The 21,752-nt window shown below is 41.7% G+C and overlaps 1 protein-coding gene across 7 annotated transcripts in view; it reads left to right on the top strand.

The window, feature by feature from the left end:
• FARP1 (FERM, ARH/RhoGEF and pleckstrin domain protein 1) overlaps positions 1 to 21,752 on the top strand; it is a 184,874-nt gene that overhangs the window by 144,052 nt on the left and 19,070 nt on the right. For 5 of the 7 annotated variants that reach the window (XM_082218578.1, XM_082218580.1, XM_082218575.1 and 2 more), the window contains exons 14-17: positions 2,147 to 2,337; positions 5,456 to 5,545; positions 6,585 to 6,718; positions 21,497 to 21,578. In XM_082218578.1, coding sequence (XP_082074704.1) covers positions 2,147 to 2,337; positions 5,456 to 5,545; positions 6,585 to 6,718; positions 21,497 to 21,578 — 497 coding nt within the window. The remainder of the gene's footprint in view (positions 1 to 2,146; positions 2,338 to 5,455; positions 5,546 to 6,584; positions 6,719 to 21,496; positions 21,579 to 21,752) is intronic. The other 2 variants (XM_082218581.1, XM_082218579.1) reach the window with 1 other exon arrangement.

Here is a 21,752-nt window from a genome sequence, read left to right as displayed (position 1 = left end):
CTGGAATTGTGGGTAAATTTATTTCATTGAGGTATATATATATATATATATATATATATATATATATATATATATATCTACAGGCAAGTATCCCATTTGCTCTGCATAATTTGCTTTGGTGCTGATAAAGATGATGAGATAAATATGAAACTTGCTAGTGCAGCTCAAAAATCTATACACCATTTAGGTCCTGCTGAAAAACGAATTGATCATAATCTCTCTGAATTTTTGATGCTGTGCTATATTTTACTGGGGCTTCCAAGATAAATTTCAGATGGAACTTCTTGATATGTTTGTAATAAAGAGCCTATCATTTGTGCGTGAACATGATGGGTATTGTTAGCTGTACTAGCTGACAGCTTATTTGTTTCCCTAAATTAAGATGCTTTTGTAAAGCATGAAGGAAGATTAATGGGTTGCAGAAATATGTGGCTGGAAATATATAGTGAATGTGAGCTTGATGACTACTTTATGTCAAAAAGAAATGGTAGGCTTTATCCAAGAAAGGACAGCATTTAAAGCCCTTTCGGGCCATTGTCTTTCACGTAGCCACCAAAGTGTGCAATTGTCCATTTTCACGCTTTTTTGTACACTTTTCTTAGGCTTAACAACAGCAAACATTTTGAAGTGGTCCTTCCACATGCTTTTAAAAAAATAACATCTGTTGTATCAATGTAATGCTAGCATTTCAACCCCAAAACAGTCAGAGGAGCGTGGAATAACTTGACAAGGTACACTGTACATATTTATGTTGTACGTAGCAAGAGGGCTTGAGTAGTTTGCTCCCTTTGTTCTAGATGTGACATTGACATAGAAAATCACTTTCCTCCTCTAGATTCTGCTTTTTCTAATGCTTATTCTGTTAGCACCCTGTGAAATAATTTTAATCAGTTGCATTTCTGGAGATTAAGTTTGTAGGAGGGTGAATAAAACGCCAGTTAACTATAGGGTAACTCTCTCTGTTTCTACATTTATTATGTACTAAAACTAATAGTAGAGCACAGAGAAAATTTACAGCTTTGACGATGTCCTCTTTGGACAGTATTACTCTCTCCCACACAACTTGACTGCTTCTTAAACATCTCATATTTTTTTCTGTTTACAGGATTTCCCCAACCATCTGAACTGAATCCCACCCCTATCCCCATTCATTTCTATTTAGATTAAGTGATGAGGAAGACAATGAATTTTCAAATAAAAATGTGGGGCGAGGATAGAAAAGGACACTTTGCTTGTATCTTTGTGGGGGTTGGAGTTCAGTGAGAAAAATGTCTCTGTTTCTTTGGGTGCTGCTAATTGGGTATTAGTACTAATGGATGATAAAAACCATACATTTTGAATTTGTAGTGCAAGCTGCAAGCTTTACCTTTTTTTTGAGCTGGCTGCAGATCGGACAGTTTTATTGCCTACTGGAGCTAAGACCAAGGTCCTTTGACCTTATGGCCCAATTCAAAGTTATGAAGATGAACAGGTCTTAGCCTCCGATTCATGTGCTCCCCCGTTTGTGTGCAAGAGGAGGAGGTTTAAAACTTCCCGTCATGGCTTTGAACAAAATGCAGTTTCCTCTTGTGCCTGGATGCAGGAAACGGTGACTGGTTTTACCCATGGTTAATTGGTTAATCTGGGATCTGAAACCACGATTTGATCCCGGTTTGCTTCAACTAACTTGAAAAAGCCAGTTCCTATAGTCAGATATAGTGGGAAGCTGGTTTGCTTAAAACTAAAAACAGAAGTGTGAAAACTTCTTCCTTTTGTTCATGAAGGGGGAGATGGCGCAACAATAGTTTATTGTGGCATCTGAAATGTGTGAGTGGAATAAGATCTAACAACAGAAGCTCATACATCCCACAAAGCTGCCTCTCTAAAGCTGTTCTAACTTGATTCACCACATGCTAGGAAAGAAGCAGATGCTCAAGCAAGGCTACATTCTTCTTTCTTCACTGCTGTAATACAATGCGAATCTTACTCAAGTCCGTTCTCCATACGCATTAAATAGGCAGATTAGCTCTTCAGATAAAACTAGTAGCTCGATTTAACTAGCTGGAACCATCTCATTTACATAGGCTGAGGTTCTTGGCTAGAATTCTCATATGCTAGAAAGTCATATTTCTAAATTATTCTGAATTTTACTCTGTTGTTCCTTCAGCAGGCTCTCTCACTGGCAGCCCCCACCTTTCAGAACTGTCCATCAATTCCCAAGGCGGACCGGCTATGACAAATGCAACGTTGTCTCCTAATTTGAGTCCTGATAACAGGCAAGCTTCTCCATTAGTCAGTCCTCTGATGAATGACCAAACTGGTGTCCGCACTGATGATGAAGAGGAAGTCAGGAGGAAGGTACTTGATGCTCTTACCATTTTGGTTACGATATCTGGCATGTCTAAAACACATAGGATCATAACTGCATTTATTATTCTATCAGATTCAGTCCAACCAACCTCCATTTTTTATACAAGGAACTAGCATATGTTTAAAAGAACATAAGTGTCTGCTACTGATTTTTTTAAACACTTAACAGATCTCAAGGGCTCAAGCAGTGATCTTTCAAAGTCACTGGGCTGCTGGGAAGCGAGCCTTTGATTTGCGGCATGTGCTTTACCATGGAGAGACGGCATTTCCTTTCCACAAATGACATCTCTTTCTTTTTTAACTTAAAAAACAACAACCTGAAAAATAAATTCCTGTTGCCACAAGGTAGGTGATGCAATTAATATGTGTGCTCAAATTGATACAGTGATTCACAAGCATAGGAGGCCACATATATTGTCCACCTACCTCTGATGTTGAACTACACCGTCATCAGATTCATGTGGTTGAGCTCTTGTGCACTGTATTAGTCAGACCAAGGGTGTCTGCTCGTACCTGAATGCTTCCCCATGGATGTAAAGAAAAGCTTTCTGTACGTGTTAGGGAACAGGGTTCCTATCTTCTCCCACACACCCCAAATCCTTTGGATTCAATGCCTTTTTCTTCCTATTAATGAAGGAATGGGTTTCTGTGCAGTCAGTTTGAAACGGGATCCAAAAACCCCCTTTTCCTCTTTCTCCTTTGGAGCATTTCTAAAATGCATTAACTTGAGCTGTTGAGCAAATGCATAACAAGAACAGAGCTGTATAAACAAAGCTCTCTCCTTTATCAGTCACCCCAAAGGATGACCTTGGCTGTTCCAGTGGAGTAGGGATGACACATCTAGGTCTTATCTTACATTCTGAACACACTCTGACGCACAGACCTAGTCCGGGAACAGTGCCAGAGTGTGTTCTTGGAGTTGGTGACCTCTTGCTCCAAGATAACAGTATAGGAACAGGAATACCCTTTTATGGTCAGAAGTACAGGAGGGAAAACCCTTTTATGGTTAAGAGTACCGGAGCAGGAACATCTGTGATGTCAACCTGCGTGTACAAGCTGACATGACTGGATTTCTGGGGAAGGGGGGAGAGGGTGTCTGGAGGATATATATACTGCATGAAATTGCTCATTTCTTTGCTCTCAGTCGCAAGGCACGATTAGGCAGCTCTTAGCCTTGATTGTTCTAATGGAGCACACAGCAGGGTTCAGCTGCCTTCCTTGACAAGGCAGGCAAAGTGCATGAAGAATGAAGTCAAAAGCCTGGAAGCTGATTTTCCATTCCACGTGTTGGGTGGTTGGTTGGCTGATTGTACAGCTGATTTGAGCTTTTTCCTTGCTCTTTGTTGACGGCCAAATCACAATACATCCACGTTTGACAAGGCCCCTTTGACAACCATCACAATGAAGAAAACCTGGGCTGCAATCCTGCTTTGTGCTTACTAGAGAGCAAGTGCCAGTGAACTCTTGATTACTTCTGCGTAAGCTTGCTTAGAAATGCTCCAATGTTGGCTGCAGGGTGTGCTTAGCACATCACTGATCGTTGGATGGAGGCAGGGCAATAAAAGTTGTTGCGCTGCCTGGAAGAGTTTATGTCTTTAGGATAAGGAGGCAGGACACCACACCATTAGTTGAATGCAATTTCTTTATATGTAAACCTCAGAGCTTTCCTTTGCCATTTGTGAATCACGAAATTCATTAGGTTTCTCGGAGGTATGACGTGTACTTCTTGCCTTGTTTGGAATACGGATATGAAGTCATTCTTGGTCAATTACTGCATGGAGTGCTAACTGTCCTGCATGCAAACAGTTCTTGCCCATATTTACATATATGGAGGAAGCAGTATATGCCCCTTATTGTATCCTAATACTGAAAATACTAGGTACATATAATCCCCCCAAAAATCTTGATCAATTCCTGGTTGCTTCTCTCCTCCCCTCCCCGGGGTCACTCCTTCGTACAGAAAGAGAAAGCACATAGAGATATATTTTTTGCTTTTCTACAGGGTTCAGACAAATGCAACATCCAGGAGAATTGAAATGAATCTTCTGACATTTGCATGATTTTACATGGTACCCCCCCCCCAAGAAAATCCCCAAAATTCTATTAGAAAACTCTATCAGAACAAAGCTTGCAGTGGCAGACTGCACAGTAAAAACCACAGCTCCAGTGCTTTTCAGCACCACAAAAATGACTCAGGCCACAGATCCTCATGGATCTTTGGATCTTCTTGATTCTTTTTTTTTTACATAGGATGACAACAGATCCAGGAAATTACAGGAGGCATCCATGGGCATGGGAGTTTCTTACTATTTCGTGGTGGCTTTGAGAGGGTCCTTTGAAAAATCATGTTCTCACAAATCCTGCGTTGGAAGCCCCATGACCATAAAAAGTTATCCTCAAATCTTTAGTTAAAATTTCATATTTCTGGAACATTTCTCCAGTGAAAATAGGGACATCCTAGGGAAAAGTGGGACATTCAGAGGTCAAATAAGAAACCGGGATGGCTTCTCTAAATCAGGGATGTCCTTGGAAAATAGGGACACTTGGGGGTTCTGCAACCGCTGTGTCCAGTTGTTTAAACTTGTTAACGTTTTTGTGGTGTACTATGATTTACTGTATGTTTTGTTGTACAGCAACTTGATTTTTTGTATGAGAGAGCAGTCTAAAACCATTTTTAATAAATACATAGCAGCTAAAAAAATTTCATATTTCTGAAAATATACAGTGATACCTCAGGTTAAGAACTTAATTTGTTCTGGAGGTCTGTTCTTAACCTGAAACTGTTCTTAACCTGAAGCACCACTTTTCCTAATGGGGCCTCCTGCTGCCGCTGCACTGCTGCTGCACGATTTCTGTTCTCATCCTGAAGCAAAGTTCTTAACCAGAGGTAATATTTCTGGGTTAGCGGAGTCTGTAACCTGAAGCGTATGTAACCTGAAGCGTATGCAACCCGAGGTACCACTGTATCACGTTGGGCAAGATTTTCCAAAATTCTCTGAATTATAATAGGCCCACTCTTTCTTCCTTATTATTTTTCTTCAATTTGTGAACTTACTCTTTGGGTAAAGACCAAAACCTATGTTTGTTTGTTTCTTGCTGTTTTCAGAGATTTCCAACTGACAAAGCATACTTCATTGCTAAAGAAGTTTCCACCACGGAACGAACTTACCTGAAAGACCTTGAAGTTATCACGTCGGTATGTTTGCTTTTGCATTACACACACAGCCATGAGCTTTTCTGGACAAAACTTAAGGGATTCTAGGTGGTTGTGCCTTCCCTCCCTCGCAACCCTCTTCTTGTGGTAGGGGGGGGGGGGAATACAAAAAATTAATTGATATATTTTGCTCAATACCCTCTCCCTACCGGATAGGGAATATGTGAGGCAATGGCCGGCTCCTGATCTCCCCCACTTTGAGTGGCCTCTCCTCATCAAGTCACTTTTCTCATCCAATGAGTGACAAGAATTTCTATGCAGCAAGCCAATCAGAAGTGAAATTTTACAATCCTTTAACACAGTAAAAAGAACCCAGCTTTTCTTGGCCACCAACATATACATGCCATTTTAAACTTAACCCCTTCATATAACGCCGCCACCCCCAAATCAGTAAACTCTTAAACATTTTATACATTCTTAATAAACACATTCTAGAAGCTAATTTGGGATGCGAGTGGCGATGTGGGTTAAACCACAGAGCCTAGGACTTGCCAATTAGAAGGTTGGCGGTTCGAATCCCCGCGACGGGGTGAGCTCCCGTTGCTCGGTCCCTGCTCCTGCCAACCTAGCAGTTCGAAAACACGTCAAAGTGCAAGTAGATACATAGGTACCACTCTGGCGGGAAGTTAAACGGTGTTTCCGTGCGCTGCTGTGGTTCGCCAGAAGCGGCTTAATCATGCTGGCCACACGACCCGGAAGCTGTACGCCGGCTCCCTCGGCCAATAAAGCGAGATGAGCGCCGCAACCCCAGAGTCGGTCACGACTGGACCAAATGGTCAGGGGTCCCTTTACCTTTACTAGAAGCTAATTTACTTTGTTTATAAGGCATGCTGTGTCTTTTTCTCCCTTATATATAGCACCCTTTGGCTGAGCTAAGATGCAGATTTGTGATGTGATATTGCTGAGGAGAGTCATTCACCAAGCAGAACCTATTCTCTCTTAGCCCCATGGAAAGGCTGTGCTACTCAGCAGACCTGGTCCCAAAGGTGACCTGCCTTATTGCTTTTCTTGGTCTTTCTAGTGGTTCCAGAGCACAGTTAGCAAGGAAGACTGCATGCCAGAAGCACTGAAGAATCTCATCTTTTCCAACTTTGAACCTTTGCACAAATTTCACACCAACTTTTTAAAGGAAATAGAGCAGCGGCTTGCCCTGTGGTAAGCAGTTTTGTTTGTTTTTTAATTAACGTTCCTTTTCCGTGCTAAATAGGTTCATGTTCTGTTATGCCTCTCTTCACGTCAGAATGGGTTGGCTGTCAGCTCCAGCAAGAAGAGCGTTACAAATCTTCGGGTGCACCTAGAAGTGATGCAGGAGATCCTTGATTGCATAAAAAGATTAATAAGGGGGGAGGGGCACTGACTGGATTTATACCAGTCCTTTTCTTTTTTCCAGTTCCAAATCCTCTCACACTGTAAATGTACAAATAAATGAATAAAATCGGAAGGTTTTCTTCCACATGGCAAAAAGCAAACCAGATCATAGGGTGGAGAATCAATCTTTAAGTGAGAATACAGCATGTGGAAGAAAGGATTAAGCCCTGCACTGCCAGGATCATTGTCCCAAGCTGCTATTAATTTTCTTATTCCCTGTAGGGGATCTTTATCAGATATCCTGCACTGCTTCTCTTTGTGCCTTTAGATGTTGCATTCTAACCTGTTCAGTTGAAAGAACTTATCCACTTGTTTGCCTAAATATACCCTTTTCTCATTCATCTTTTGTAAGTTTGCTTTGCCTGTGGAGTGGAATAGGGGCATAAAAGGTTATGATCTGCTTCTGCTGAGTCGGGTCTCCTTCCCCAAACTATTTTCTATCAGAGGAATCATAGAGTTGGAAGAGACCACAAGGGCCATCGAGTCCAACCCCCTGCCAAGCAGGAAAAACCATCAGAGCACTCCTGACATATGGTTGTCAAGCCTCTGCTTAAAGACCTCCAAAGTAGGAGACTCCACCACACTCCTTGGCAGCAAATTCCACTGTCGAACAGCTCTTACTGTCAGGAAGTTCTTCCTAATGTTTAGGTGGAATCTTCTTTCTTGTAGTTTGGATCCATTGCTCCGTGTCCGCTTCTCTGGAGCAGCAGAAAACAACCTTTCTCCCTCCTCTATGTGACATCCTTTTATATATTTGAACATGGCTATCATATCACCCCTTAACCTCCTCTTCTCCAGGCTAAACATGCCCAGCTCCCTTAGCCGTTCCTCATAAGGCATCGTTTCCAGGCCTTTGACCATTTTGGTTGCCCTCCTCTGGACACGTTCCAGTTTGTCAGTGTCCTTCTTGAACTGTGGTGCCCAGAACTGGACACAGTACTCCAGGTGTGGTCTGACCAGAGCAGAATACAGTGGCACTATTACTTCCCTTGATCTAGATGCTATACTCCTATTGATGCAGCCCAGAATTGCATTGGCTTTTTTAGCTGCCGCGTCACACTGTTGGCTCATGTCAAGTTTGTGGTCAACCAAGACTCCTAGATCCTTTTCACATGTACTGCTCTCAATCCAGGTGTCACCCATCTTGTATTTGTGCCACCTCAATGCCGTGCTCAACTTCTCGAATATTTTGCTGTAACTGACCCCCCATTATATTTTCAGTTCACCTGATGCTTCCACCTCTGTCCATCTCTTACTTTCCCCCCCCCCCCGGCCTGATCTACCAGTTCATCAGAATGAAATGTAGATTCCTGGGAGGCCATATTTTTAGTGCTCCCCATTCTTAAAATACTCTGGGGTTCCAAGCCCTTTGAAAATCCGGATTGGAGGAGAATATCAGGGATATGTGAGTTAATGTCACGTGAATGGTTTGGTGTAGGACAGCTGTAGAAAAGCCTTTGTTTCCCCTCCATCTTTTAACACACCCACCCCAAATGTGATACAGGTATATTACAAAGCTGGATTGCCTTGATTTGTTCAAGATTTGTCTCTCTACCTAGTACAGATGAATGGTAGCAAAACTTAATGTTATGTTTTATTTTCTCTCTTTTGTGTGATGTTTACCAGGAGTAAAATAATGAGATCCAAGCATTAGAAGATTGTAGTGCTAAGACTTTTGTCTCACTGAAATTAGTGGAACCACCTAGAACAAGCTGCAAAGCTTTATAAAATAATAAAATAGAACCTCAATCATGGCTGAAAACATTCATTCGTTTGATAAATCAGTAAAATTGGTTCATCTAGATCATAAGATGTGGGCTGCTGAGTTCAAAGCCCCTTAAATGACTTCCAGAACTGATTTTGTTGAACCTGTACATCTCTTAATTCAGACAAATTTATTTTACAAATATATAATAGTGGCCTGCATGCCCAAACTGTTACCTACATTGCATAGTAGCCTTTAAAAGGTACGGTTATTTTAATTACTTGTTTATTGTATTGGATGAAAGCAAGACAGTTAATCAGCCAGTGGGGCAGAGGGACACACCTGTTAGCTTTGGGAGAAATAAAATAGCACTTTGTCAGAGAGACATGCCACTTGAAAGAAATGTTCATCAAAGGAGACGTTTCTTTGCTGGCAGAAATCTAATCAATGATCTGAGCATGTTCAGAATTCTGTCATTCTTCGTAACCTTTATTCTTTTGCCTCTGGTATCGCTGTGCAATAGGAGAAGCTGGCTGACCTCATTTCGGAAGTGAATTGTAATAGGAGGGAACTGTAATCGTGCAATCAGACCTGACGAGCGCTAATCAATTTAATTTTGCTTTAATCAGTCACTCGAAACAAAAGCAAAACAAAGGATTGGAGAAGTCTAGTATTTATGGAAGCAAAACATTAGGATGCCAAACACAAGTGTTTAAGTCTGTAGATGCTCTCCTTGGGGAATATTTCTTCTAAACATTCCTCCTCCAGAACAATGCTGTAAAGGATACTTCCCCTTGTTTCTGAATTAATGCTTTTGCAGCACCACTGAAAGCTAAGCACCAAACAGAGGATTTGCTCTCTCCTCTATCATGAATGCTGTTGAGAATATGTCTCAGTTCCTATCCCCATTGTACCCAAGGAAAGATCAGAAGTGACCCTGCCTTCCTTAGTCCCCTCACAGCAAGTAGGTGAGCAACCAAATCAGTTGTTTGCTTATTGGATGCCGTGACAGAAAGGGAATTGTATTCAGAACAAGGTCTGCAGCTAAAGAATTGTATGTGTGGTGTTCATAGGATCTCCCAGGATCATTTATTTCAACTTGCAGCATTGCAGTAGGATTCAAGCTTTCCAGATTTAAAATGCATGCCCTCTTTGCTGATCTCCTAAATTTGCCTGCAATCTTGTCTGTACCCCGTCAGATGGGTGGGGTAATCATCATCATGTCCAAAGTGACATAAGCAAGTAAAGCTCTTTTTTTTTTTTTTTTTTGTATGTCATAGTCTACTTTGTCAGTAGACAAAAAATGCTGTCAACTTTACTCAGACAAGCCTCTTTGCAAGTTAGACAGCTTTTTGTAAATTTGCAGTGACATAAAGTGGCAGGTAAGACGATGAATTTTACTTCAACAACCTTGGCAAAATATTTATTCAGTATATTACTGAAAGAAAGTTATTTCACAGAGAAGACACCTAATGCCTCACACGCCATTTCTATAGCAAAGGTGTCCATTTTCTGCAAAAAAAAAAAAAAAATGATTTCATAACAGGAGTAGGCTAAACTTAATAAAATTTATGAATGTGTGCCTGATTGTGTTGGTTGTACTAATGTGTAATTTCATTTAGAAGTGGCATTGTTTATCAGTGAGTTAGCTCTCATAATCCACAAAGGATTTCCCAAGTATTAGGAAAGGAGAGCTGCTGATAGATAAGGGTTTGCGATTTAGATTAACCGTAGCCATATGTCTTACGCTACAGCGATATAAAGGAGGACCCTGTAGTTATCATACTTCTCTGAGGCTGATTCCGCTGAGACCTGGTTGGATTCCATTGCAAGAATGTGGAGTACAGTTTGGTCTATTTAGCAGTCCCAGACAGCAAGCCTCGATAGATCCCACCAACTTCTGCAGTCTTTAGTACGGTGTAATAAATACCTATCCAGAAATGATATTTTGCTGTTACATAGTCTCAAGTGAAAATTCAAAACTAGGGCAACGGCGGGTAGATAAATATTGTCTCCGAAGCAAGGTTTTTTGACGTGTTCGTTTGACAGATGTGATCCATTTGCCAGGCATCTATTTGTAAACCTTCCAAAAGCACAACGTACAGCATGGTGTCACAGCTTTGGCTGAAAGGCCCACAAAGTAACAAAAGCTATATTTAAACCTCCCACCATAGCTGTCAAGTACCCCCAAGCATACAGTGGTGCCCTGCAAGACGAATGCCTCGCAAGACGAAAAACTCGCTAGACGAAAGGGTTTTTCGGTTTTGCGTTGCTTCGCTAGACAAATTTCCCTATGGGCTTGCTTTGCAAGACGAAAACATCTTGCGCTTTTTTTAAAAAGCCGCTTGAAGAGGCGCAGTTGTGACGGACCGTGCTTCGCAAGATGAAAAAAATCGCAAGGCGAAAAGACTCGCGGAATGAATTATTTTCGTCTTGCGAGGCACCACTGTAGTTTGAAATTGTGTCCCATTAAAACGTGGTCTTGGAGATTGTCAGGGTCTGACAGTGAAAAGCAAGGCAAGCTGCTTAGCAGACCACTTTTCCATAATTTCCCATTTCCCCTCTAGAATATGTAGCCAGGTGACTTCTTACCTGTCAGTACCACCTTGTATGAAAAGAGTGCAGCCTAGAACGTTGTCATTTACAGTATGCAGGGATAGGATTATGTAGAAGGTGCCCCACTAGGTTAGGCACATGAGCTTGTGTGGAAAGAGTATTCTGGAGGTAGAATTTCAGAAAACCATGGCCCTAACTATCCACTGCTTTATGACCAGACCCTGAACCCAATGAAGCACAGAAAGCACTTGCATTAATTTTTTTCCTTCTAAAACCATTACTCTGTCTTCTATCCCAGTATTGGCAGCAGCTACCTAAGGTCTCAGGCAAAGATGATGATGATGATGATGATGATGATGATGATGATGATGATGATTTATTTATATCCCGCCCATCTGGCAGGGTTTCCCCAGCCACTCTGGGCAGCCTCCAACAGAATATTAAAATACAATTATCTATTAAACATTAAAAGCTTCCCTAAACAGGGCTGCCTTCAGATGTCTTCTAAAAGTCTGGTAGTTGTTTTCCTCTTTGACATCTGGTGGGAGGGCGTTCCACAGGGCGGGTGCCACCACCAAGAAGGCCCTCTGCCTGGTTCCCTGCAACTTGGCTTCTCGCAGCGAGGGAACCGCCAGAAGGCCCTCTGAGCTGGACCTCAGTGAACGATGGGGGTGGAGATGCTCCTTCAGGTATACTGGGCCGAGGCCGTTTAGGGCTTTAAAGGTCAGCACCAATACTTTGAATTGTGCTCGGAAACGTACTATTACCCATGAGATTCTTTCAACATCGCGGGTTGTAGCCAACACTGCACAAGCAGAAGGTAGCTTATGCAACCAGTAGTCCAACGCTTCTGCAACTCTCAATACCCTCTCCTAGAAAACCTATTCGGATGACCAAGGCAGCAGCAGATGGGTAGAGCCTACTGAACATTCTGAACTATCTTTTTGGGGGCAGAAATCACCTGAAATAAGGAATCATGTGATAATAGTACAAGATTCCTCTGCCTGATTTTAGGCACACAGACCCCCAAATTTCCACACCATATGCCACATCCCAGAATGTTCTGTAGCCCCCTCCCAGATGGTCCGATGTTCAGAGGGTTGGAGGATATCAGTAGTATGGGAAAGGAAAGAGAGCCTGCTCAAATTGTTTCCTGCATGTGCAACACTGGCTGGAACCCAGAGATTGAGTTATGCACACTTTTTCTGTGGCGGCACCTACAGGTTTGCAGCTCCAGGTTTACAGATTCCTCCTCTTCTTCTACTGTTGGTCTTAAGCCTCACCAATCTGATAGCCAAATCATCTCATCAACTTCTTAAATCCCTCTAGATCTTTAATGTAGACAATATATTTAAACTTCTGAGCAGGAGATCGATTACGAGAAGGGATTCAGCTCTAAGGTCAAAGAAGCCCTTTTTAAAAAGGGAGGTGGAATGGTGCCAGAAGGAGCTAATGGTTTTTATAAGATTATTCCCCACTGTGTGATTCTAGCTAATCCTGATTTATTAAAAACAGAGGCAATAAGAGGCAGATCTGGTGACTTATCAGAATCGACTAACCATTTAAGGAACCTTTTCCCTACCTATTGTGAGTAATTTGGAAATGTTTTTCTTTTGATAAATATCTCAGATGGTAGCCTTACTCTCCCAATTGATCACTGATCTTTAATGAATTATTCCCTTTATTGGCATCTGTAATTTTCTTCATCAATAGTCAAAGAAGAAAAAACTGAAAGGAAATTTACTCTAATGTACTCCTTAATCATTGGCATAGTACATATCTAGAAAGCCTGGAGTTTAGTAGCGTTACTCAGGAGAGTAAATTCTATTTGGTGGCGATCAAACAGAAACGAAATCAGTTTTCCTTTACAATGCCTTTACACATTGCTTGCTGGGCATGAGCCAAATGTGATAAGTAGTATTGAGCTGAATAGCAGAAATAATAAGAGTTTGCACCCCTTTTTATATTTTGTAAAAGGGGATAAAAATGAAATGCTTTCTACTAAGCTTTTTTGAAACAAAAACAAAAAAAAATAGCTGAGACCAAGAGGCTTGTTTTCTTTATTTAATGCCCCTTTTTTCTGCCACAAAATAGATAAGTTGTAAAGATTTGAACTGCTATGTTTTCTTTGTCTAATGCTTCAGTTTACAAATAGTCTTGCAGAAATATAAGTGTATTATACTGAGCATACTCAGCTGTATGGCATATTAACCTAAGATTTCACCAATCGTCTGCCTGACAACTCAAGTGAATATGCCTTGGAAATAATGTAGTTGGCAGAGCTGAAGCTTGTAGTAGGACTTGTCTGGGAGTTTCCTGACCCTCTTGCGCGGATTTTAGGGAGTAGACCAGTGGAAGCGCTGGTACTGCTCCCTAGCACACTGGGTTAGTTGAATCCGGGCCTTAGTCACTCTCATTTTCACAATGATAACCCATTCATTTGCTTCCACTTTTAGAGGTTTATTCTCTACCTGTAATGGCAACAGTGGTTGTCTGTGTTGAGCAGGTATTCCGTGTAGTGTTGTGTCTGTGGTGGGGAAAATTAACCTATTGCACCAGACATATTTTTTCCTCCAGCCCTATATTTGTGCAAAGTGAGTTAAGCCCTTCCTTAGAATGAGTTGATTTGTAGGGTTGCCTGTGCCCAAAAGGGATAGGGGTAGTCACCCTATGAATATATTTTCCAAATCAGTGGAGCCAAATCGATACTAAGGCTTTCTTCTGTTAGGAATATTTCTTCTTTCTTTCAGATTTAATTAGCCAGAAGCACAAGTTAGGAATTGTTTCTGCAGCAGGGCACCCCGCCCGTTCTATAGTAGTGGGGATGCAGAAAACATAATTTGCTAAGACTTCCTCTCTTGGCATTTTTAAGGAATGTTCAAAGGAAGCCTCAGACAGGCATTTCGGCTCATGGACATAGAATTGTTTGAGATGGTGAATGATTTCAATATGGGCTTAAAGCTGTTTTTAAGAAAGAACAATATGATCTAGTCCTGGAAGCCGTAGTCTTGTTTCATATTTCTGTTTTTTTATCTAACGTTGCACTTTTTTTGTTGTGCATTCAAATATCCGTTACTTTCGTTGTGCATTCATAGGTAATAGAAACTCTTTAGTCGTTCTATAATACCAAGTACGGTAAGTAGGCCACTGGGAAACCTCTCTGGAGACAGCGCTTGCAAACTGTTGTTTATTGTGTTCTGGCAAGCTGTACTAGTCCAGGGGAATGTGTTAACCCCAAACTCATAACAATTTATAGGTCTGTCTTGGGAGGTTTTGACTGAAAGCAAGGTCAGTAACAAACTGCAGTTTTGTTTCTCTGGCCTGTGATTTAAATTTTATGTTTCGCATGAGGAAATCCTCTGAGTTAAGATTTATCCTAGATTATTTTTTATTTTTTTGCACAGCGAGTTCTTTATTCTAATGTAATAGTTTTCCCAGGCAGGCTAAAACACCGCAGGGGGGTTTGCTAGTTTTTATCCATTGCGCTGAACAATAAGCTGACTGAAAATAATGAGGCAAGTAAAATATGTAGAGTGATTTTTATCTCCTTGCAGTTTCTGCAAATAAGCCTTGCTAGTTGCTTTCAGCATATACAGTATAACCTGTATGTCAGATTAGTCCCACCAGCTGTAGAAAGCCAGATTGTTCCTCCCATTTTTACTGTGCATGTCTACCTAGGGTTTATTTCCAAGCAAGTGTGTGTATATAGGGATAGGACATACTTCTGAGTAGTCATACATAGAACAGAACTAGTAGAATTGAATTTGCACATAAGAAATCCCACTTTTGGCATGAATGAATTTTTTTAAAAGGAGGTCATGAATACATTTCGTCCTCGCATTCTCTCCCACTTTTTGTGATTGATTTCTAAGGCCATGGCTCTTTACTTAACCTAGGCTGGATGTGGTCTGTTTCGTCTTCATTAGAGTCTGAAATAAGAAGACAAAGCTTGACCTCAAGGGGCTTCTTGTCTTAACACTTTAATATACAAGGACTCAGCTGTGTTCCCCTTAATTCAAAGGCTGCATTAAGGAAGTTCACAGTGGGGGCGGGGAATTCCCCTGTCCCATTGTCCTCTCAGCAGTCACCAGTGCCCCTTTCCACATTGTTCAGGGATCATAGAATTGTAGAGTTGGAAGGGATCCTGAGGGTCATCTAGTCCAACCCCCTGCAAGGCAGGAATCTCAACCAAAGCATCCATGGCAGATGGCCATCCAACCTCTGCTTAAAAATGTCCAATGGACCACCACCTTCAAAGAGAGCCTGTTCCACTCTCTCCCTGATGCTTAGTTGGAACCTCCTGTCTTGTAACTTGAATCCATTGGGTCACATCCTAGCCCTCCGAAGTAGGAGACAAGGAGCTTGCTCCATCTTCCGTGAGACATCCCTTTAGATATTTGAAAATATCTATCTTATCTCCTCTCAGCTTCCTCTTGTCCAGGCTAAACTCCCTCATAAGGCGGTTTCCAGACTCTTGATCATTTTGTTCACCCTTCTCTGCACACATTCCAGCTTGTCAATAACCTTTTTAAATTGTGGTGCCCAGAACTGGACGCTGGATTCCAGGTGTGGTCTGACCAAGGCAGAATAGAGCAGTACTATTACTTCCCTTGATTGGGGCACTATGCTTCTGTTGATACAGCCTAGAAGAACATTAACTCTTCTTTGCTGCTGCATCACACTGATGACTCATGTTAAGCCTGTGGTCTACTAAGACCCCTAGGTCCTTTTCACATGTACTACTTGCAGGCCAGGTGTCCCCCATCTTATATCTGTGCAGCCGATTCTTCCTGCCACAGTGTTACATGCCAATGTGTTGTTGTTCATCTGAGGTTGTATTCACCTAATTTTAAAGACCTGCTAAGGAACAGATTGTTGTTGTTATGTCCTCATACGTTAAACCATAGAAATCAAAGAAAATGTACTTCCTTTCCCCCCATGACTGTATATAGTAAGCAAATAAATAATAAACTCAGTTGGACTTGTGTATGAGTAGACATGTGCAAGACTGTGATGCAAGTTAACTTCTTTTGGAGTTAACTATACTCACCAAAAGCATCAGTAACCTGGAATAAGCATTTCTCACTTTAACTACCAGGTACACTTTGTACTCTCGCTTCAGAGCATGTTAAAGTCATAATACGGGGGTACTTAGAGCGCTTTTACCTGGGTGCTGGATACCACGTTATCTCAGTAATCCTTAGTAAAGGTAAAGGGACCCCTGACCATTAGGTCCAGTCGTGGCTGACTCTGAGGTTGCGGCGCTCATCTCGCTTTATTGGCCGAGGGAGCCGGCGTACAGGACTTGGCCTAGCTGTACGCCGGCTCCCTCGGCCAATAAAGCGAGATGAGCGCCGCAACCTCAGAGTCAGCCACGACTGGACCTAATGGTCATGTGGCCAGCATGACTAAGCCGCTTCTGGTGAACCAGAATAGCGCACGGAAACACCGTTTACCTTCCCGCTGGAGCGGTACCTATTTATCTACTTGCACTTTGACGTGCTTTCGAACTGCTAGGTTGGCAGGAGCAGGGACAGAGCAACGGGAGCCCACCCCGTGGCGGAGATTCGAACCACCGGCCTTCCGATCGCCAAGTCCTAGGCTCTGTGGTTTAGCCCACAGTGCCACCCGTGTCCCCCCCCCTCAAATCCTGTAAAATAAACTCGGAAGAGTGGTCTTGAAGGCATCAAAGCTAAAATGTCTGGCTCTTGGTGCCAGTTGAATGAACGTCCAGCTGGGCACCATGTGTGCAAGTAATTCTGAGCGCCTTAGAGGAACAGCTGGGTGTCAGCACAAGAAATAGTAACAGTAAGCTATTATTCTTTCTGCAGATGCCCAGCCGCTATATTTCATCTTGCTTATTTTATCTCAGAGGCCCATTTGATGAAGATTGGTTTCTGAGATCTGAGTTGATTAAAGAAGGTAGTTAAAAGAATCCCTAGGTTGTAAAAACAATTATTGGGTTTTTATCATCTTTGATCCCCTCTGTTTCATCTGTCTTCTTCCTGTGTTTGGAGATCAGTTTTCTTGTAAAGACACTGCAGATTCCTTATGGCTTCCTATATAGCAACAAGTGGTGATCAGATGTTTTGCCTTGGGCTTTATCCTTTTCTGTTCTGGTCTCCATTTTCATGTCAGGACAAGAGCGATATTCCCTTACCAGGAAAAATGCCATAATTCAGTCATTCTGCATGTTATTTCAGGATTGCCTTCTGTTTTGAAGGGGCTGTGTGTAAATTAGATTTTGTTTTTCCTTATTGTAGTTTGGAACGTGTGACCCTTTTGAGCCATTGTTTGAACTAATGCAACCTTTGGGTATAGTCCTTCAGTCAAGGAGACCAAGGGGCAGAATTACTTCAGCATGTCAGCATCCAACAATTTCTCCTTCCCTCTGACCTCAGCAGGCGGCCTACTTGCACTCAGAGTAAAACTAGGAAATCGATTCAGTCGCAGCAAAGGTGTGTAGTGTTAAAATGACCTTTGCTGCATCTGAATGGTCACATCATCATTCTTATATGTACAGCTGCTCAGAGCTTTTCCCAAAATCTGAATGCTCCTTATATTCAAAGCTTAATTTCTGGCTAAGCTTTATGTTGATTTCTATAGGACCAGCTTAAGATTTTATTTCCTTAGCAAAAAAAAAAGAAGAAGTCAATACAGGTATTTATTCTTTACTGCTCTCCCAGTGTAATAAAATTAGCATTGAATATCGAGATGCCGATAAGTGGAGAGTGGAATTATTGCTGTAAAGCATAGCTTCTAGTGCTCACAGGCAAATTACAATATGTTGCTATATTTCTTATAGCATCATAATTTTTTGTTGGTTTTGGGTCCCACTTTGGGGCCTTTTATACTACTTTTTGATAAAAATTAAATTTTACCTTCTTTTTTGGCAGTAGTAGCACCATTTTATGCTTCTATTTGAGTAGAATATCCTTTGGCAGAGTCAGGGATAATGTCCGTGGCAATAATGTTGGTAGAGAAAATAAGGGTGTATTCAACTAAGTATTGCTCATAGTAGACCCACCGGAATTGACAGACATAATTTATTAATTTCAATGGGTCTGCTCTGTATAAAACTTAGCTGAATTCCACACATCATTTTAAACATTTTTTCTCACAAAATTTGCATTTCTAAATATATTTTCTGTCAGAACTGCATTTCATCTAAGAAATACATGCATTTTAATGAATCATAACACTTTCTTGAGCTGAAAACCTACCTCACAGAATTTGGGGAGGTGCTAATTCTGAAGGATAACCGTTTTGTTCAGATCTGCACATTAGTCTGGAAGGTGTGAACCGGATCATTCTTAAAATCCCACTTATGCTGAAACAGGGTGTGACAGACTTATGAATGAACATATTCCAAAGTGACATGGATTAGAAAGAGACAGATCCACTCACCCTGAGGTCAGGCTAGCCTCTCCTCATATGTTTATAAGTGGAGCTGAAGCAACTGCCAAGCTTGTGACATTCATTACATTTTTAAAAAGAAAATCATGCAATATTAATGTCTTTATTGTAGCGCAAACTGGTCTTTCAGGGAGAAAATGTTTTTTTTAGCTTTGTTCTGTTCTGCAGACAGTGGTACCTCAGGTTAAGTCCTCAATTCATTCCGGAGGTCCGTTCTTAACCTGAAACTGTTCTTAACCTGAAGCACCACTTTAGCTAATGGGGCCTCCTGCTGCTGCCGCACCACTGGAGCACAATTTCTGTTCTCATCCTGAAGCAAAGTTCTTAACCCGAGGTAATATTTCTGGGTTAGCGGCGTATGTAACCTGAAGCTTATGTAACCCGAGGTACCACTGTATTGAGGTCTGAGAGCATTTGACGATAAAGCTGGAAGATGCAGCAGTCTGGGGTATAATATAATGATAAAATGTAAGATACAGCAATCTGGCTTCACTGGTCCACTAATATGAAATAGTTTAGCATCTTCTTTTGGAAACTCTTTTTTAAAATTCTTGTTGGGCAGAGATAATTCAGTGGTTGATTCCCTCTGCGATATTTGTTTTTCCTCTTACGCTTCTCGAGCTAGAAAATAATACACAAGAGGCCTGTGTAATAAGGATGCTGAATGCAAATGCATGCTCACCCAGAAGAATTGTCTCAATAGCATTATTCTTTTTATCTTAAAACATTGTGGATTCAGGAGGCTTTGTCTGCTCCACCATCATAAGAACGTTTATTTGGAAAGTGGCCCTGTTGAAATGAGCAGGAACTAAATCGGGCTGGATCCAGAGAAGTACACAGTTCTTTGCGCCCAAGGGAGCTTAGCGCCCACTGTTTATTGAACAGCAACCTCTCCCCACCCCCCACGCCAATGCCACACGACAAACAACTTTGCTTCAGCTTTTTCAAATACTGAGTGAATGGAGAGTCTAAATATCTCCAGTGGAGAAGGACCAAATTTATTTATTTTTTTAAGTGCCTGAAAGTAAAGGCTTGCACAATATACAGTGGTACCTCAAGTTGCATACGCTTCAGGTTACATATGCTTCAGGTTACAGACTCCGCTAACCCAGAAATAGTGCTTTAGGTTAAGAACTTTGCTTCAGGATGAGAACAGAAATCGTGCAACGGCAGCACAGCAGCAGCAGGAGGCCCCATTAGCTAAAGTGGTGCTTCAGGTTAAGAACGGACCTCCGGAACAAATTAAGTACTTAACCTGAGGTACCACTGTACTGTGATACACAAACTAAAGTCTGCACACTGATCTAGAGCTGTCTTGGTGCATTCCCATCAGTTTCATCTATAGAAGTTCAGACTAACTTCCAATGTTTGTAGCAGTGCACCTCAAAGTAGAGTCGGGCTTTTAGAAATCCCTGGTGAGGCAGAATCCATAACTTTTTCTGGCTTAGATCCAGGCAGGTGATAGGTGCTTTCCTGCCTTACCACTTGCAGCCAACCACCAAGCCCCATCCCTTGCTTTACTTATCGGCATGTGAGAACAGCAATTCCCCCTCTTTTCCTCTCCCTCCATTTTCCTAACATGATCCATAGCACACCAGAGGTGATAGAACAGCAGCCTTTGGAAAGAGACCCAAGGGTCAGTGCTGTTTCGCTGCAAAGGAACATATCAGGGTAGTGGAGAAGGAAGGGTATTCTAGACCCTCCAAGAGTCTATCCTAGACCCTCTGAGTCTCCCTATTTTCCAGGGACAGTCCCGGATTTACAGAAGCCATCCCGGTTTCTGATTTGATCCCAGAATGTCCCACTTCTCCTTAGGACGTCCCTATTTTCATTAGAGAAATCTTGGAGAGTATGCAGTTATTTGGCTCCCAAACCAAGAAGACAAGTAACTATATAACATTTAGAAGACATCTGAAGGCATCCTTGTATAGTGGTATCTCAGGTTAAGAGCTTAATTCGTTCCGGAGGTCTGTTCTTAACCTGAAACTGTTCTTAACCTGAAGCACCACTTTAGCTAATGGGGCCTGCTGCTGCTGTGCGTTTTCTGTTCTCATCCTGAAGCAAAGTTCTTAACCTGAGGTACTGTTTCTGGGTTAGCGGAGTCTGTAACCTGAAGCGTATGTAACCCGAAGTACCACTGTATAGGGAAGTTTTTAAATGTTTTGTTATGTTTGTATGTATGTTGTAAGCCACAGAGTAGCTGAGGAACCCAGTCAGATAGGTGGGGTATAAATAAGAAAAATTATTATTATGGAAGAGAACATCCTTATTTTCATAGGAGAAATGTTGGAGGGTATGCTATCCCATTCATGCAAGAAGTAAAATGAATGGTTGCACTAGTCACTTGGATTGCCTTGGGGAGATTTATTAATTTGTTTTCTAGTTTGGCAGGGGTATCAAATTGATTCATTTCCAGCTCAGTCCAAGGAGACAAGGGTTTCAATTAGCATCCTTTAAGTCTATCCCAGGATACTATGGGCTGGAACTTTTGAATCGAACATTACATGTATTTGGCAAATGTGTGTGTGTTTTCCCACTGTGTGGTAAATTTCCTTTCTGTTACTATCCCAGCATTTCTTTTTCCACCCCCTCCAGTTGTCAGCCCTTGTAGCTTTCAAAACGATGCATTTGCCCTTTTGTCTTCAAAACTTTGTAGGTTTGCAAAGTTCATGGCCTCGGCACTGTCAGAAACGCAAGCTGTTGCGAAGGAAGAATGTACCTCGTGTGGGAATTAACAGCACATTAATAAGACTCCCAAATAGCAGCACAGAGCAATGTTGGGGTTTTTGTTTTTTGTTTTTTTTTTTAATGTAGAAAATCCTTTTTCTCTTTGAGTGATGATACGGTTATAATGCTTGACTGACATGGGATAATTCTGTTGTTGGCAGGGAAGGCCGCTCTAATGCCCACTTGAAAGGAGATTACCAAAGAATTGGGGACGTTATGCTGAAGAACATCCAGAATATGAAGGTATGAATTATGCACAGCCTTCAAACCCTAGTGTGGGTCATATGGGACCAGTTTATGCATGCATGTACACACAGGCGTTCATGCAGCCTTGCTTGCTCGCTCTCTTTTTTAACAACAACATCACACGGTCCCTGCTGTATTTCTTGGAAAAACTTAATAGGTTCCCTTCTTCAG

This window comes from Podarcis vaucheri (genome assembly GCF_965113315.1).
Source record: "Podarcis vaucheri genome assembly, chromosome: 4".
In the NCBI taxonomy this organism is placed as follows: domain Eukaryota; kingdom Metazoa; phylum Chordata; class Lepidosauria; order Squamata; family Lacertidae; genus Podarcis; species Podarcis vaucheri.
This window is presented reverse-complemented; position numbering and strand designations above follow the sequence as displayed.